Consider the following 17,279-nt stretch of genomic DNA (forward strand, 5'->3'; position numbering starts at 1 on the left):
CACACAGTTGGCTTTATACAAGTAGTCAATGTGAAACTTCTTGAAAAACTGAAGTAAAAACTGAGAGGCGAAAGAAACTCACAAATGAACATAAAGTTCGTGCTTCAACGTTAATTATTGAGAAAGGGGACTCTGTAATTACCAGAGCATGTGATATTGGTGTTTCAAGAGATTCAATTTATCAATTGAAAGGGTCGGATGCGTCGTAGCCTTTTGAGATTGTTCCAGAAAGAAAATCTGGTTCTGGAGCTCTTAAAAACATCATCTAAGTCTGATACCATCATCAGGCATGTAGTAATGTTGAACCCTTCCATAACTGCCACAGAACCCAAAATTAAATATCCTTATAAAGTAGTAATTTGCAAAATTAAAATAATAATTATCCTGATTTATGCGTTTTATTCACTTTATAAAGATTTTTTTTTGTCGCCACTGTATTATAAAAGTTATATCACAAATTAAAATTTATAATTTCAGTTGGAAAACCCCGCTCTTTTTTATTACTGATATTTTATTAAAACAAATGTATGTGCAGTTACTAAAACCCACTCTGTATAAGAACATAGAATAATATGCCATTAAACCAACCTATAGGTGATTAAAAGCCAAATCTATCTTATTTTTTAAGTTTAGAAATTTTTCTGCATTAAAAATTACACTTAACCATAATCATAAAATATATATGTTTAAAATACATCTGCCGACATACTAATACTAATTTTAATAAATGATATTCATCCATAAAATATTTTTCATAAATTCCACTTTTTAAAAATATAATATTACTCTTTACCATTCTTTACTAAGGTCGTGTTTAAAAAATTTCCAGCATCTGGGGAATTATTGTGCTATGCACAACTTGCTTTGATATAAATTTTCAGATTATTTTAAATATATGGCAACACTGCATGGCAGTATGTCACGGGTATCCGACGTTGCCGCTTTTTGTTATTTGAAGTGAATTAACGAAATAAAATGGAAAATAATTTTTTCACCTACCTCTACCGAAAGTATACTTTTCCGGACCTGATTGTAGGGAGCAAAGTTGTACTTTTCCTCCCTAGGGAGGAAAATATTTTTCCTCCCTAGGGAGGAAAAGTAAAAGTGACGTCATTCATGAAATATAACTTATTGACGCCCTGTACAATATCTATTTTCTATTACGTAACTATCTATACATTTTAACGTTTATTTATAAAACACCCAGTGTTTTGCAGAATGGTAAAAGACAGTAAATTGTTATTTTGATTTAACAATGTTTACATTAATAATTTGACTTATATTTGACAGTTGACAGTTATATTGTACCTACTTGTTAGTTTTAGTTTTAATAAATTTTGTTGGTTAGTTACATAAATAAAGTAAGTAAAAATGAAAAATAACTTGTTATTAATTTGAGGAAGGTGGAAAAACCATATGTATAACATGGGAGTAAAGTGCCTTTTCCTCCCTTGAATGATTACTGCCCTCCGCTACGCGTCGGGCAGTAAACTTCATTCTCGGGAGGAAAAGTAGCACTTTCCTCCCTTGTTATACAAATAGCTATAATTGGCTGCGCATTTTCATTTTTAACAGAAAATCTATTTAATATAAAGCGATCGTTGGAAATAAAAGAGAAAGAAAATAGTCTTCAGATGAGTGAGTGCTGCTCCCTCTCATCTTTTACAAACTTCTTCTTTGCCGTGTCCGTATTCAGACGTTGGCCGTCATCATGTTTGCAATTTCCTGAAACCGTTCTCTATCGGCTGCTGCGCGAAATATTTCTGCTACTGTGGAACCTCACCATTGTCTAATATTACTCAGCCATGAAGGTTTCTTTCGACGAATCCATCTCTTTCCCTCAACTTTTCCTTGTATATTTTAAGGCGAAGTAGATGGATTTTTTCTAATTATGTGGCCGAAGTATTCAGTGTCCCTTCTCTTTATGATGTTTATGAGCAGACGAAATTCTTCATTTTAAGAACATCTTCTTTGGAAGTGTGTGAAAACCCACGATATTTTTAAGATCCTTCGGTAGCACCACAATTCGACTGCTTTTAATTTTTCGCTGTGTCTAGGTACACGCTAGCGTGTACGCAAATAAAAAAGTTAGGTACACGCGAGTTAAATTTCATCAAGCCAGTGACGTCATTATTTAGCGTGCGCAGTGACTGTATATTAGATACACGCTATTTTGATATGTACGCCCGATTTCATAATAAAGTTAAAGGAGACTTTAAATTAAAGGGGGCTTTAAATAATTGATTATGTATTGATTAAAGCCTCCTTTAAGTTAAAGTCTCCTTTAACTTTATTATGAAATCAGGCGTAAGTGTTTTATAGAAAAATATTTGTTATTAAGGGAAGGGGAAGGGAGTCAGAACTATTCAGATGTTTCAAACTTAATGTGTATATATTTGTAAAAGTATTTTACAATTTGTAAAAGTATATATTCGGCTAGCAAAATAAACATGTATTTAGTTGACATGACATGTACAAAATATTGTTAAAATATTTTTTATACGTAATATAATTGTGAAAGCTGTAGGTCTTCCTTTTATTTTAATTTTGGGCGGTAATAATAATACTATTTCACTTTTAAAAATATATATATATTAATTTATAGTGTCTTATCTTTTTCATACTATTTTAAAATGTTGTTAAACTAATTAAAATAACTAAATAATTGTCCACTCTGCATATATAATTTAAAAACAAACACTAAAAAAATAAAAAATTAAAAATATCTTTACTAATCAATATTAACGTGTAAACACAACGCGATTAGACAAATTCTTACCTCACTCTGACACTCACGGTACTTATCACATCATACACGCGGCTCAAGTTAGCGTGTACACAAAAAACCAGTAACAGTGCACGCTAAATAGTGACGTCACTGACTTGATGACGTTTAGCGTGTACCTAACTTTTTTATTTGCGTACACGTTAGCGTGTACCTAGACACAGCGTTAATTTTTTGAATGCTTTTGGGTAGATTATGTTGTACTCATAGGGGAAGCAATAAACCACTAAAATCGGCCTTACCCCCGAAAAAAAAAACGACAAGACGGATCTTAATAATTCCTTTTGCATTCGTTTCGTGAATGCGCCAGGAAACTTTGTGATCCCTAGTCATGAGATAATATTAAAAAACTACATAAAAAATGCATTCTTAAAATGCATCTCAAACAGACAATAAAAAAAATTCAGAACTTGTCAATTATTGGCTGAAATGAGTTCAATTTTGTTACTCGGGGATTTTTGGGGCCGCTGAAAACGAACATGACGTCGTAAGTGATCTCCGGAGTACCTGGTCCCTAGGGTACCTACTGTTTACCTCGCCTTGTGGAGTTTTCGGCAAATTCATCAAACAATTTGTCAAAAATTATTACTTGGGGTGTTTTTGGGGTCGCTGACGACGAATATGACATCGGAAGTGATCTCCGGAGTACCTCGTGCCCAGGGTACCAACTATTTATCTCGTTTTCTGGAGTTTTCGGAAAATTCATTAAAAAATTTGTCAAAAATCATTAGATACGATATAAACAGTAGGTACCCTGGACACCCCGTACTCCGGAGATCACTTCCGATGTCATATTCATCGTCATCGACCCCAAAATCCCGCAAGTAATGATTTTTGACTAATTTTTTAATGAATTTGCCGAAAACTTCTGAAGACGAGGTAAACAGTAGGTACCCTGCGCATCAGGTACTTCTTAGATCACTTTCGATGTCATATTCGCCGTCAGAGACCCCAAAAACCTCTGAGTAATGATTTTTGAATAATTTTTTAATGAATTTGCAGAACACTCAAGAAGACGAGGTAAACAGTAGGTACCCTGGGTACTATAGGTACTCGGAGATCACTTCCGATATCATATTCGTCGTCAGCGACCCCCAAAACCTCCCGAGTAATGATTTTTGACTATTTTTTTAATGAATTTGCCTAAAACTCCACAGGACGAGGTAAAAAGTAGGTACCCTGGGCACCAGGTACTCCGGAGATCACTTACGACGTCATATTCGTTTTCAGCGACCCCAAAAACTCCCGAGTAACAAAATTTATCTCATTACCGCCAATGATTGACGAGTTCTGAATTTTTTTATTGTCTGTTTGAGATGCACTTTAAGAATGCATTTTTTGTATGAAGTTTTTCAATATTATCTCATGACTAGGGGTCGCAAAGTTTCCTGGCGCATTCACGAATCGAATCCAAAAAGAATTATTAAGATCCATCTTGTCGTTTTTTTTTCGGAGGTTCAGTGCTTTATTGCTTCAAATATCAGTCGAATGCCTTCTCAAAGTCAATGAAACAAACATAAACGTTCTTTCGAAAACAATAATTTTGTAAGAGAACGCGGACCCAAAATAGTGCTTCTCTAGTTCCTAGACCATTCCTAAATTCAAATTACTTATTACCCATTCTACTTTCGCATAGAAGGAATACTCGGTTTTGTGTAATTCGTAAAGGTATTTTAAGTGTGGCTTATCAAACTGATTAATCTAAAATCGCTGCATTTGGTGACTTCTGTCTAACTCATTGTCACAGGTAGTATGTGAATAGTAACATTTTCTCAAGAAGCAGCGTCAAAAAGATCACTGATATATCTCTGCCATTCTTTGCACAGTTGTTCGTGGTTCGTGGTCACAATTTTTTCTATCTACGTTGTCAAGTACATTTTTCAGTTGTCTAATTCCGGAGATATATTTAAGTTTCTTGTGGAGGTTCAAACTGTTGTGTTTTTGAGGTTTTCTATTTCTTTACACGAATTCTCGAGCCAAGATTCTTTGGCTGGTTTATTTTTCTTTTTACGAGTTTGTTGATTTCACGGTATTTGTTTCATATGTATTTTTATGTTTCCATCGAGCTGCTCTTAGAGCAGCTGAAGATAGAGACCAATGGAGAAACATTGTTAGGAATATTGGAAGAAATCACGATCCTCAGTAATGGGGAAACGACAAGAGAGAGAGATCGAACTTCCATCAGGTCTAGGATTTGCTGTGTCATCCACTGATTTTTTACCAACATTACAAACTACATCTCTTAAAACATCCTGACACAAGTGCTGCTTTATTTGTAAGGTTTTTTAAAATCTTTTGAAGCATTTTGTTTACTGGATAGGTCAAATCCTAGATATTTGAACTGTGATACCGTTGAGTTCCTGAATCTTTACCCATGCGTCATCATTTAAAGCATACAAAATAAGTCGGAAATTGAAATTTACTAAACGCAACAGCAAGTGACATTAAGTGACTTGCTGTTGCGTTTAGTAAATTTCAATTTCCGACTTATTTCGTATGCTTTAAATGATGACGCACGGGTAAAGATTCAGGGATACAACTGTACGTGTTTACAGTTTGTTCTTGAATTTTTTATCATTCTCAATTTTCGTTATAATTACCTAGTCATATATAAAGCAGATCATTCTGACTCATGCTACTCAATACCTATTCCATTTTGAGAGGAAAAAAGAGGAAAAAAAACGGAAGAACTGAAATTAATATTAAGTGATATATAAACAGCCAAAATAAAAAAAATAGCTGAAATATATGAAACAGAGTGACAAGAGGTAATTAGTCACTTCCATCATACTTTTTAAATTCATCATTTATCTCTACCATTATTTTCAATACTGATCCTGAACCTATATTATTATTTAGGAAGTTTTTCGAGTAAGACGTGACAACGTCGCGCTTATGTCAAGATCAACTGTACACGTCAGTAGTTGTTGTGGTGAGGTTAAGTGTTTTTTTGACGATCCTCGTTCAAAGTCTGAAATTTCGCTTTTAGTACTTCTTAACAACGAAGTCCAACTTTCATTTTAGTATCATCATTGCTGTTATTTAGTGCATCCTCTTGTGAAAGGTACGTTTTAGCATTTTTATACTTCTCGCTTGTATTTACTTGGTTATTTTTGTAGATTATATACATCAAAATGGGTCGTGTTTTTGTAATTGGTGTTGGAATGACAAAATTCGATAAACCAGGCAAACGGGACGATGACTATCCTGAATGGGGCAAGGAAGCCATTCTCCAAGCCTTAGGTGATGCCAAAATCAACATAAAGGAAGTGCAACTTGCTACTGCTGGATATGTGTATGGAGATTCAACTTCAGGCCAAAGGGTCATCTATGAAGTAGGTATGGAGGGCATTCCAATTTTTAACGTTAACAATAATTGTTCTACCGGATCCAGTGCTTTAATGTTGGCGAAAGAATTGGTAGAATCTGGTAAATGTGACTGTGCTCTCGCTGTAGGTTTTGAAAAAATGGAAAGAGGTAGCTTATCATCTAAATTTAATGATAGAACAAACCCCATGGACAAACATGTTGAAGCTATGTCTGAATTGGCAGATATAGTTAATGCACCGATGACAGCACAACTATTTGGTAATGCTGCAATAGAACACATGAAGAAATATGGAACTAAACCTGAACATTTCGCCAAAATTGCGTATAAAAACCATAAACATTCTGTTAACAATCCAAAAAGCCAGTTTCAAGATGAATATACACTAGACCAAATCCTGCAATCGCCTAAAATTTATGGCCCCATAACCAAGTTACAGTGTTGTCCAACCAGTGATGGCGCTGCAGCAGCTATCGTTGCTTCCGAAAGATTTGTTAAAGCTCACGGATTAGAGTCCAGAGCTGTTGAAATTCTTGGAATGGAGATGGCCACTGATCTACCATCCACATTTGCAGATAAAAGTTTAATGAAAATTGTAGGATATGATATGACAAAATTGGCAGCGGAACGATTGTTTAGAAAAACAAACCGAAGACCCACTGATGTTCAAGTTGTTGAACTTCATGACTGTTTCTCTGCTAACGAACTTATTACTTATGAAGCTTTGGGACTGTGTCCTCCAGGTAAGGCAGGAGAGCTCATAGATCGTGGAGATAATACTTATGGAGGAAAATATGTAGTTAATCCCAGTGGAGGATTGATTTCTAAGGGACATCCTTTGGGCGCAACAGGAATAGCTCAGTGTGCAGAACTTACGTGGCAACTAAGAGGCGAGGCTGGTCCAAGACAAGTCCGAGGGGCTAGATTAGCTCTGCAACAGAATATTGGCTTAGGAGGAGCTGTAGTAGTAGCTCTGTATCAATTAGGTTTCGCTCAAAATCAATCGCAGGTTACTAGTACTACATCTGGTCCAAATTCAGATTTGGTTGGAGGAGATAATTTTGAAGCCTCTAAATATTTAAGGATACTTCAACAGGCAATGAATGAAGATGAAGAAGGATTAGTAGAAAGACATAGAGGAATCTATGGATTGAAAGTAGTGAAAAAATCAGGTGAAACTGGATATTGGGTGATCAATACTAAGGTAGGCAAAGGACAGATAGTATTTAATGGAAAAGACAAGCCAGATGTTACTTTCATTGTTAAGGAAGAGGATGTTTTAGAATTATTGTCTGGCAAAATTCCACCACAGAAGGCATTTTTCCAAGGCAAAGTAAAAATTCAAGGGAATATGGGTGTAGCCATGCGATTAATAGAATTACAGAAAACAGCCGCTGCCAAAATTGAGGTACTTAGGGCTAAGTTATAAATTACGTTTATAGGTAATTTTCTTTATCTTTCTGTATTGTGTACACTAAGGTTTTGTTTTATCTTTTTGGGAGTATATATTATATAAGTGACAAAACATACTTTCTTGTTTTACACATCACTTCCTGTAAAAATATTGTACACGCTGTACAATGAGTCCTTTATGTAAACAAATATGTAAGTATAAATACTTGCTCTGTTATCTCCTTTTTATTACATATTTTTGTTGATAACTTCAGAATCTATTGACCTTTTGTGAAATACTTTCAATATTTTGTTAACAGTTGAAGACCAGTGTAATTTTTCCTGAGATACTAAATTCAAATATTTTTGTTTCAAACAAGTTTGTTCCGTAAATAAACTAGACATGTATATCATTGTATATTATTAATAATATGCAACCTTGATGTCTGTAGGTAAATGTTCTTAATGAATTAATGGTTTTTCATAATCATAGTTCCAAGTTCACCAAAATAGCATTATTACAATATAAATTTTTCGATGTACCTACCTATTTTTTTATAATTTTTTTTTATTTTTCACTACTTGGTGGATTGTACTATTTTTATTTGATGGTAAATAAAAAATTCAGATATGGTATAGGTATGAACCTGGTTCCTTGAAACATATATTTCTGTATGTTAAATTAGTAAAATAAATAGGGGTATTTATTCCCACTCAGAAGAGATACAAATTCATGTTCCACTAGCAAAAACAGGAATAAAACGTTTACAGTCCCTGGCCATATTATTATGACCACCTATGAATTTTTACAAAAATCAACTATTCTACTAGGTATGTTTTGTTTAAAAAATGATTTTTAAATTTAATTTTGTTATGTCATGTTAATGTTATAAATTAACTATATTATCTTTAATAATAAACACCAATAAAACATTTGAAAATAGTACATATTTATATACTTTTTAATACTTTGTTGAACTTTTGACCTTAATCAGATCGAAAATATTTGGGAGCTTTTAAAATGACGCCACAATGACAAATTGAAGCAAAAAAATTTAACTGCATTCAAATATGCCAAGACGTATACAAGTGCTAGTCAAAGTTAAAGGGGGCTCAACAAAATATTGAAAAAATAAAAAGATGTGATATTTTTAAATGTTTTATTGGTATTTATTATCAAATATAATACATTTAATAATAAACAGCAATAAACCATTTGAAAATATCACATATTTGCATTTTTTAAAATATTTTGCTGAGCCCCCTCTAACTTTGATTACTGCTAGTACCCGTCTTGGCATACTTTGAAAGCAGTTAAATTTTTTTTTGCTTCAATGTGTCATTGTGGTTTCAATGATATATTAGTTCTTTAATCAAAACAATTTCGTTAGTGACCTTTTCATTGGAAATTTCTCGTTTTAAAAGCTCCCAAATATTTTCCATCTGATTAAGGTCAGAAGTTCAACAAAATATTAAAAAAATATAAATATGTAATATTTTCAAATATTTTATAATAACAATTAACATTGCATAACAAAACTAAATTTAAAAATCATATTTTAAACAAAACGTACTAGTGGAATAGTTGATTTTTGTAAAAATTCTTAGGTGGTCATAATAATATGACCAGGGACTGTATATAAATGAATTCGAAGAGGGAAATAAATACATAATGTACTGTACACTATATTTTTTCTATGTCCATAAACATGTCTTATGTCACTATAAATTTGTCTTATTCTGTTTTTTATGTACCCTACATAATTTGTCACATTTTTACCAAAGTATTATAAGTCACAATAACCCATTATGTATAAGCCAGCCTATTTATAGATTACTGAAAAAAAATTTTATCAACCCTTGAAATTTAGAAAAAATTTTCCATAGATATTTTAGGCTGAATTACTGAATCATAACTTTTGTTGCATTATATTTTGCAAATTTGCTGACTTCGTTTAGATTAGACTTATTAAAATATACATAATTTCATTATTCAGTTGAATGTGAATCTGTGCACTAGTTGATGAATTTTTTTAAAGTTACATATAACTCATTGAAGCAATTTATAAGTAGCATATAGTATTCGATTCAGCTACACATTTTGGGATTTTGGTGAAAGAATCGGTTACTGTTATAATTTTGACTATATACTGGCAAAATAATTGCTATCACTGACTCCGAATATTTGACATTAGGATCAAGTGTATTATTTGATATGTTAGATTGGCTAAATAAATAATATAAATTTATGGCTTCTCTAAAAATGAGTCAATAAGTCAAACACCACTTTATTAGAATTTCGTCGATGTGTAACTACCTAAACTTGATTTTGAGTACAAGAAGTATAGTAGGAAGTTCAATAACTTCAACATCTGACTAAAGTATTTACGGAAATAAACTTCGGTGGGAAAGAATACTTCATGGAGAAAGGTGAAAAGCAGATGTCCAGGAGAAAATTGTAAAGCCAAACTTATTGTTTGATACAATATCATAAAACATAAACTTATTTTTATTAAACGCAAATAAAAATGTTAATTTCTGTAACTGTTTTTAACTTGTTCATACATAGGTACATACTTGCAATTATGATAACAGCAACGTTAATAAGATGAAATTTGAAAAAAATATTTGATCGTTAATGGGTTAAGTGGATTGTATGTCACAAATTTTTCGTTTTGATTCTATAATATCTATAATTTTCTTTGTATATTTTTTTATTAAAATTTGATACTTAATTATTTCAACAGAAAGTGCATTTAATTATAATACCTACTTTCGATAGACTGACTGATATGAAGAAAAAGCTGACTTATAATACTTTGGTACTTTAAAGATATGTAGATTGAGTCTGTAAATTGAGTCTCATAACTGTGCATAATGCTCATTTTACTATTTTTTCCATAGAAACTACTGAAAAGTAAAATGTAACATAAATGTGGTATAGGATATTCAAAGAAACAATACTTTCTTTATTGTTGGTGGTTATTATTATATATTACTTGTTTTTATGTAGCCAGAAATATTATTTTGTAAAATTTTATATTATTATGTAATATTTTAATAAACTTTTGAAACTATTATTGATCTCTTCTGTTTTTAAACTTTACCTTAAATAATAAAACCTCAAATGTCTTTATTCTACTTAATAGTAGGTACTGTTTTTATTGTGTAATTTGAGCATCTTCTTTTTTATTGTACCAGCCATTTCATTTGTAATAAATATTAAATATTCTCATTTTCTATTGTTTATTATTTTATGGCATAGTTTAAAATATTTTTTATATAAAATAAATTTGTCTTTGAAATTGCTTTTTTAATTACTTTCAACTATATAACCTTTGTGAGTAATTTAATGGATTCTTATCTGGTTTTCGTAACAATAACATTTAAAAGCTTTTTAAAACTGGTTTTTAATAATTGTTCAAATATATACCTAAAAATAACTGGTAACTCAAATTGGTCAACTAACAGTATTAATTTGTATAAACTGTTTAAAAAAGAAGATATTAAATTAATATAAACGAGAGATTCAGCCAAGAAGATCAGAAGTTACTTTTCAACTTTCATGTTAAAAGTAAGAAGGTAATTAGAGTATAGGAAACAAGTTGCATAAAGCAACGCACGACTTAAGAATTATTGTTAATCTCGTAAGATTGATAAAGATGACAATGTCAAAAGTCATAGGTAAAGTAAACATACCTTCCCCTCATTCTTTGAGCCATTGTCAGGGCGTGGTGAACCTATATATTGTTATCTTGTTGCGATTCTGTGCCAGGTATATGCCTTCATGTAAGAATTTTCCCATCAGAGTCTGGTCTCACCATTGTTGGAGCTCTTCTTGGTCTTCGGCCTTCTACCTTTCTTTTTATTGCCCATACTTCCAAAGGCCCCGTTCTTCTCGCCATGTAGCCGAAGTAATTTAAGAATGCCCATTTCACTTTTTTAAGTCTGTCTGTTATATTAGGCTTTTATAGCATTGGCAGATTGGTTCTGTGTTCTGTCCAGGACACGTGTATAATTTCTTCTATAGACCCACATTTCAAAATTCTTTTGATTTTTTGGGAGTCAATTTTTTAGCTGCATAAGAAAAATAAGGGCATTGACCAACGTGAGCATAGTCTTCCTTGATATTGTTCGGTCTTCCCTTATTAATATCCCAAGTATACAAATCTCTCTACTACTTTGAAATTCGCCATTTGATGAATGTGTGGTAGGATATTATTTCTCTACGATCATTATTTTTGTTTTCCCAGTTTTGATTTGAATCCTGAATTTTTTGCTTATCCGTTTTAGCTGCTCAATAATGGTAGTCATTTCGACTTTGTTTGCAGCTATTATAAGTGTGTCGTCTGTGTATCACAGGTTACTGATTTTTCTGCCTCCTATAGTGATTCCTCCATCCCATTCGTGTAGTAATTTCCTCATTATACATTGAGAATGGGTATATGTTGTTTAATAATGGTGAAAGTATGCAGCTCTATCTAGTTCCTTTTTTTATTTTGAACTCAGTTGAATTTATTCCTTGTACTGTCGTTTTGTAGCTTTAGCTGAGGTTTAATAATACAGATTTCTTACTAGGTTAACTAGGTGGTTAGGTACTCCCATAAATCCCATTATATTCCAGAGGAGATCCCACTTCACTTAATCGAAAGTGTTTGTGTAATACACGAAGCAGAACAGCATTAGTAGGTAGGTATTTTGTATAGGGCTTTTCATCGATTGTCATTTATGATGCACAAATTTAATATAACCAACAGAAAATTTAACATTTTAATTTTCCCAAAAAAGCAATGATTATAACAGCAAATCTACTGAGATGTAAATTAAATCTGGATGGTCAGATAATAGAACAAGTGATGGAGTTTAAATAATATGTAAGCATCACACACCACACTATCCGGCTACGGATATCTCGAAACAGAATGAAACAATATGACAGAATAAAAATATCGAGAAAAAATGAAAGACAGAATTACAAAACAGTCGCCAGACAAATAAATGACATACGCGGCAGAAACATGACCTGACAGAGCACGAAAAGAATGATAGAAACAGCAGAGGTGAAAACCAATAGAAAAATTATGAAGGTAAAACACTATGGGACAGAGCTAGAAGTAGGTAAAAATACACGACGGAGATGCAAAGTTGAGAACAGTAAGAATTGGGTATAAAATAGAAGAGTAGAATTTAACGATCATATAATCCAGACGACAGCAAATGTAGTAGTAAAGACAGCAAAGGACGGTTCCCTAATAGGAAGACGATAAGTGAGAAGACCACGAAAACAATGGAACGACAACTTACTGGAGGCACATTGAAAAACAGACAAAGTCATGTCTATACAAAAAGAAAAATAATCAAAACAAATATGCTACTACAGCTTATAGTCTTCAGTGATACGGTTTTTCTCAGGATCTTCTTTCAATCATGACATATTCTTGTGTGTTAGGCATGCCATACAAATGCAGATATTAGGCAAACGTGCCTGACACGACAAACCACAGATATGCAAATATGTCTGGGACAACGAATGTTTTATGAAGCAAAATAAAAAATAATTCATGAAAAATATTCATGAAGCAAAATATAGTTGTTCTTGTTCTATTTTATCTTTGCCCATGCGTCATGATTCATTTTCAAACAAATTATATCAAAACATAAAGTGAAACGTACGTCGATGTGTATATTATAATATACCTAGTATACAGTATACACAATGTGTATAAATATAACGTAAATCCGGCCAATAACGTTAATAACCGGTCAATATCGACAATGGCTTGTTGAACTAGTCATTGTCGACAATTGCCGGATATTAACGTTATTGTCCATAGATACTGGACATTGATGATAATTTTAAATTCTTGATAACATTTCCACCATTGTCCGGTCAATGTCAACAATGCCCGTTGTTAATGGGTCAACGTTGAAATTTAAACTAAAAGATAGGTTATGTTTATTATTTGCTTCATTTTTGTGCTCTTGCTGAAATTACTCGTAGTAAATTTATGTAAAAAGTGTTACAAAATGCCGTGGTTCACTATCTTATGGATCAAAATAAAAATGATTAGCCTTCAGAAGCTATCTTACATAAAAGAAATAATAGGACATCATACCTAACTTTATTTATCAACTTTGGCCACTGCCGTTATTGACCGGTTATTGATGAAAATTCCAATTTTAGGTTGTTTTTTTTTACAACATTGGCCAATAGCTCATGTTATTGTCGTTAATGGCCGGGCATTGTCGCTAATAACCAGGCGAAATGGACATTCACGACAATGCCCGGTCTTTAACGTCAATGGCCAATTTACATCATTGTCCGTAACATATATACACATCGAAGTACGTTTCACTTTATCTTCTTCTTGATGTGCCTATCCGTGACGAATGTTGGCGATCATCATGGCAATCTTCACCTTATTTGCAGCAACGCGGAAAAGCTGCACATATGTTGTGTTGAACCAGGTTCCGAGGTTTTTTAACCAGGATGTTCTTCTTCTTGCTGGACCTCGCTTTCCAAATATTTTTCCTTGCAGGATGGCTTGTAGGAGGGCATATCTGGATTCATTTCGCATAATGTGTCCAAAGTATTCCAACTTTCGAGATTTGATGGTGGTTAGTACTTCTCGGTTCTTCCCCATTCTTCTAAGAACCTCCTCATTTGTGACCCGATCAGTCCATGGGATTTTAAGAACTCTCCGATATAGCCACATCTCAAATGCTTCCAACTTTCGGCACATATCCTCGTTCAAGGTCCATGATTCAACACCATAAAAAAGGACAGAGAAGACGTAACATCTCAGCATTCTTACTTTTATACCAAGAGAAAGGTTGTGGCTCTTGAAAAACGCCCCCATACGGTTGAAGATTGATCTAGCTTTTCCAATGCGCGCTCTTATTTCTTGGTTATTGGTCCATTCTTCATTTATTATGGTGCCGAGGTAGTTGTAGTGCCTCACTCTTTCTACAGGGGTTTGGTTGATATACAGAGTTGACTTTCTGTTATCTTTTTCTTGCTGACGATCATAAGCTTTGTTTTCTTTACGTTTATATTGAGTCCATATTGCTGACTGTAATACGTGATTTTGTCCATGAGTACTTGTAGGTCTTCTAGGTTGTCCGCAAATACTATGGTGTCATCTGCATACCTGATATTATTTAGCCGGTACCCGTTTAGTAGAATACCTTTTTCAGTTTCGTGCAAAGCTTCGATAAATATTCTTTCAGAGTAAATATTGAAAATTAGGGGGGACAAAATTCAGCCTTGCCTCACTCCACGCATGATTTTGACATATTCGGTGAGTTCACCGTCAACTCTGAGGTTTGAAGTCTGATTCCAGTAAAGGTTTCTAATTATTTTCAGATCTTGGTTGTTAATTCCTGCTTCTTTTAGTATTTGCATCATCTTGGCGTGTTGTACTCGATCAAACGCTTTCTCGTAATCAACCAGACATGCGTATACGTCGCAGTTTACGTCTCTGCATCTCTGGAATAAGACTTGTATTGAAAACAAAGCCTCTCTCGTACCAACAGCATTTATGAACCCGAACTGGTTGGGCGAAATTTGACTTTAACATAGCTTGTAAATTCTCGTATGGATTACCTTTAGGAACAATTTTAGAAGATGACTCATCAGGCTTATCGTACGGTAATCTTCGCACTTTTTGGCTCCTGGTTTTTTTTGGAAGTGCAATAAACTCAGACTTCAGCCATTCTGTTGGCATTTGTCCAGAGTTGTATATGTTGTTGAATATCTTTGTGATTATTGCTATTGATTCGTTGTCCATCAGTTTGAGTAGTTCTGCTTGTATATTATCGGGACCTGCTGCTTTGCCATCCTTTAGCTGTGTTATGGCAGAATAAACTTTCTGCTGTAATATTCTTGGTCCATCATTTACCTCTTCTTTTAGCTCAAAGGTGTTATCTCTTTGGTCTTCAAACAGTTTTTCTAGATATTCTTTCCACGTTCTAATTTTACTCTGTTTATCTAAGATGATGTTTCCGTCAGAATCAGTTAGATTTCCTCCCTGTCTCCGTCTTAGTCCACCTGTGAGTTCTTTAACTTTCCTATGTACATTGTGACTATCGTACTTTGATTGTAGAATCTCAATTTCTTGGCATCTCTCCATTGCTTCTTTTTCTTTCGCTTCTCTAGTTTTCCTTCTTATTGATATATTGATTGTTTTGTATGTGTCGGGGTCATTTTTGGCATTTCTTCTTTCGTCCATTAGTTTCAGGATCTTATCTGTCATCCATGATTTCTTCTTGGTTAATTTATCTGCCTTTAAGTGTCTATCCTTTACATTTTGAACTATTTCGGTCATCTGTTTGATCATTTGTTCTTCGTTCGATGCGTCTCTAATTGCAGTCACTTGCTCGTTTAACGTGGCTTGGACCCTCATTTTCGTGTCAGGGTCTTTTAGCATAAGTAGGTCGTATGATTGTGATTTCTTTTCTGCACTATTTTGAGTTTGACGCGAAATACTCCCACCAGTGGAACGTGGTCCGTCTCTAAGTCTGCTCCAGGATAAGTCTTGACAGATGTAAAGCTGTTTCGGAATCTTTTGTTTACTAAAATGTAATCTATTTGATTTCTAATAATTCTCCCGGGTTTGTCTTGAGGGGATTTCCATGTGTACAGCTTTCGAGGTGGTAATTGGAAAAATGTGTTAGTGACAACGAGTTCTGAGTCTTCTGCGAATTTTTCTAGGAGGTCTCCTCTGTCGTTTCTGACTCAAAGTCCATGTGCGCCGATGTACTGCGTCTTATCTCCAGCTCCAATCTTGGCATTAAAGTCTCCCATAATGATAATAACTTCCTGTCGTGGAATTTCACTTTATGTTTTGACTTAATTTGTTTGGAAAAGAATCGTGACGCATGGGCAAAGATAAAATGGAACAACTATATACTATCATTACATACTTCAGATACTTTAGCAGTTACACAATTTTTATCCATGATTCACTCATTTGTTTCGAGCTTCTGTCATATGTCGTATAACCCGTGTATAGCATTAATATACTAGGTCTGGATCCCCCGTATGAAAAAAAAAGTTGATTAATATCAAGCTGAAAATTTGTTAATAGCTTAAGGGTGTCTAGTCGGACAAACTTTGATATATGGGAACACTGGAACAGGGGAAGTTTTAATTGTGGAACAGGTTAAAAATTTAGAACGGTCAGACCACGAAAACGGCACATGTATTTTGTCCGACAGAATAGACTTAAACTCTACGAGCAGAGATTAAACTCTCATGCAAAAAGTCAGACTGCTATTTATCACCAAATGGGCGTTTGAATGAGTGGAACATGTAGAATATGTCAAATGACAGGAATTATGACAGGTGATAAATAGCAGTCTGATTTTTGCATGAGAGTTTAATCTCTGTTCGTAGAGTTTAAGTCTATTCTGTCGGACAAAATAAATGTGCCGTTTTCGTGGTCTGACCGTTCCAAATTTCTAATCTGTTCCACAATTAAAACTGCCCCTGTTCCAGTGTTCCCATATATCAAAGTTTATCCGACTAGACACCCTTAAGCTATCAACAAATTTTCAGCTTGCTATTAATCAACTTTTTTTTCATACGCGGGATCCAGACCTATACGACATATGACAGAAGCTCTAAACAAATGAGAATCGTTGAAAAGCTCTATTAAAAATTTTTCATTTTCATACTCATTACGAGGTGTTAAAATTCTGTAATCAATAACTTCTTATAATCACTGAAATGTGGGGAAACAAATATCAACGTTGCCATATATTAAATCTTTT

The 17,279-nt window shown here is 33.6% G+C and overlaps 2 protein-coding genes across 2 annotated transcripts in view; both read left to right on the forward strand.

The window, feature by feature from the left end:
- LOC114344625 (protein crumbs) overlaps positions 1-17,279 on the forward strand; it is a 220,675-nt gene that overhangs the window by 63,916 nt on the left and 139,480 nt on the right. The gene's annotated exons all lie outside the window — the stretch shown is intronic.
- Positions 5,684-10,585, forward strand: LOC114344594 (sterol carrier protein 2). The gene is made up of 2 exons (XM_028295424.2): positions 5,684-5,849; positions 5,905-10,585. Exon 2 carries the CDS (start codon positions 5,920-5,922, stop codon positions 7,540-7,542), a length of 1,623 nt encoding a protein of 540 aa, XP_028151225.2. The 5' UTR covers positions 5,684-5,849; positions 5,905-5,919; the 3' UTR covers positions 7,543-10,585.

Source organism: Diabrotica virgifera, chromosome 1, assembly GCF_917563875.1.
Source record: "Diabrotica virgifera virgifera chromosome 1, PGI_DIABVI_V3a".
NCBI classification, from domain to species: Eukaryota; Metazoa; Arthropoda; class Insecta; order Coleoptera; family Chrysomelidae; genus Diabrotica; species Diabrotica virgifera.

What these genes read in the sequence shown, in the direction of transcription:
- LOC114344594 (XM_028295424.2), top strand. Translation starts at nt 5,920, where the DNA reads ATGGGTCGTGTTTTTGTAATTGGTGTTGGAATGACAAAATTCGATAAA.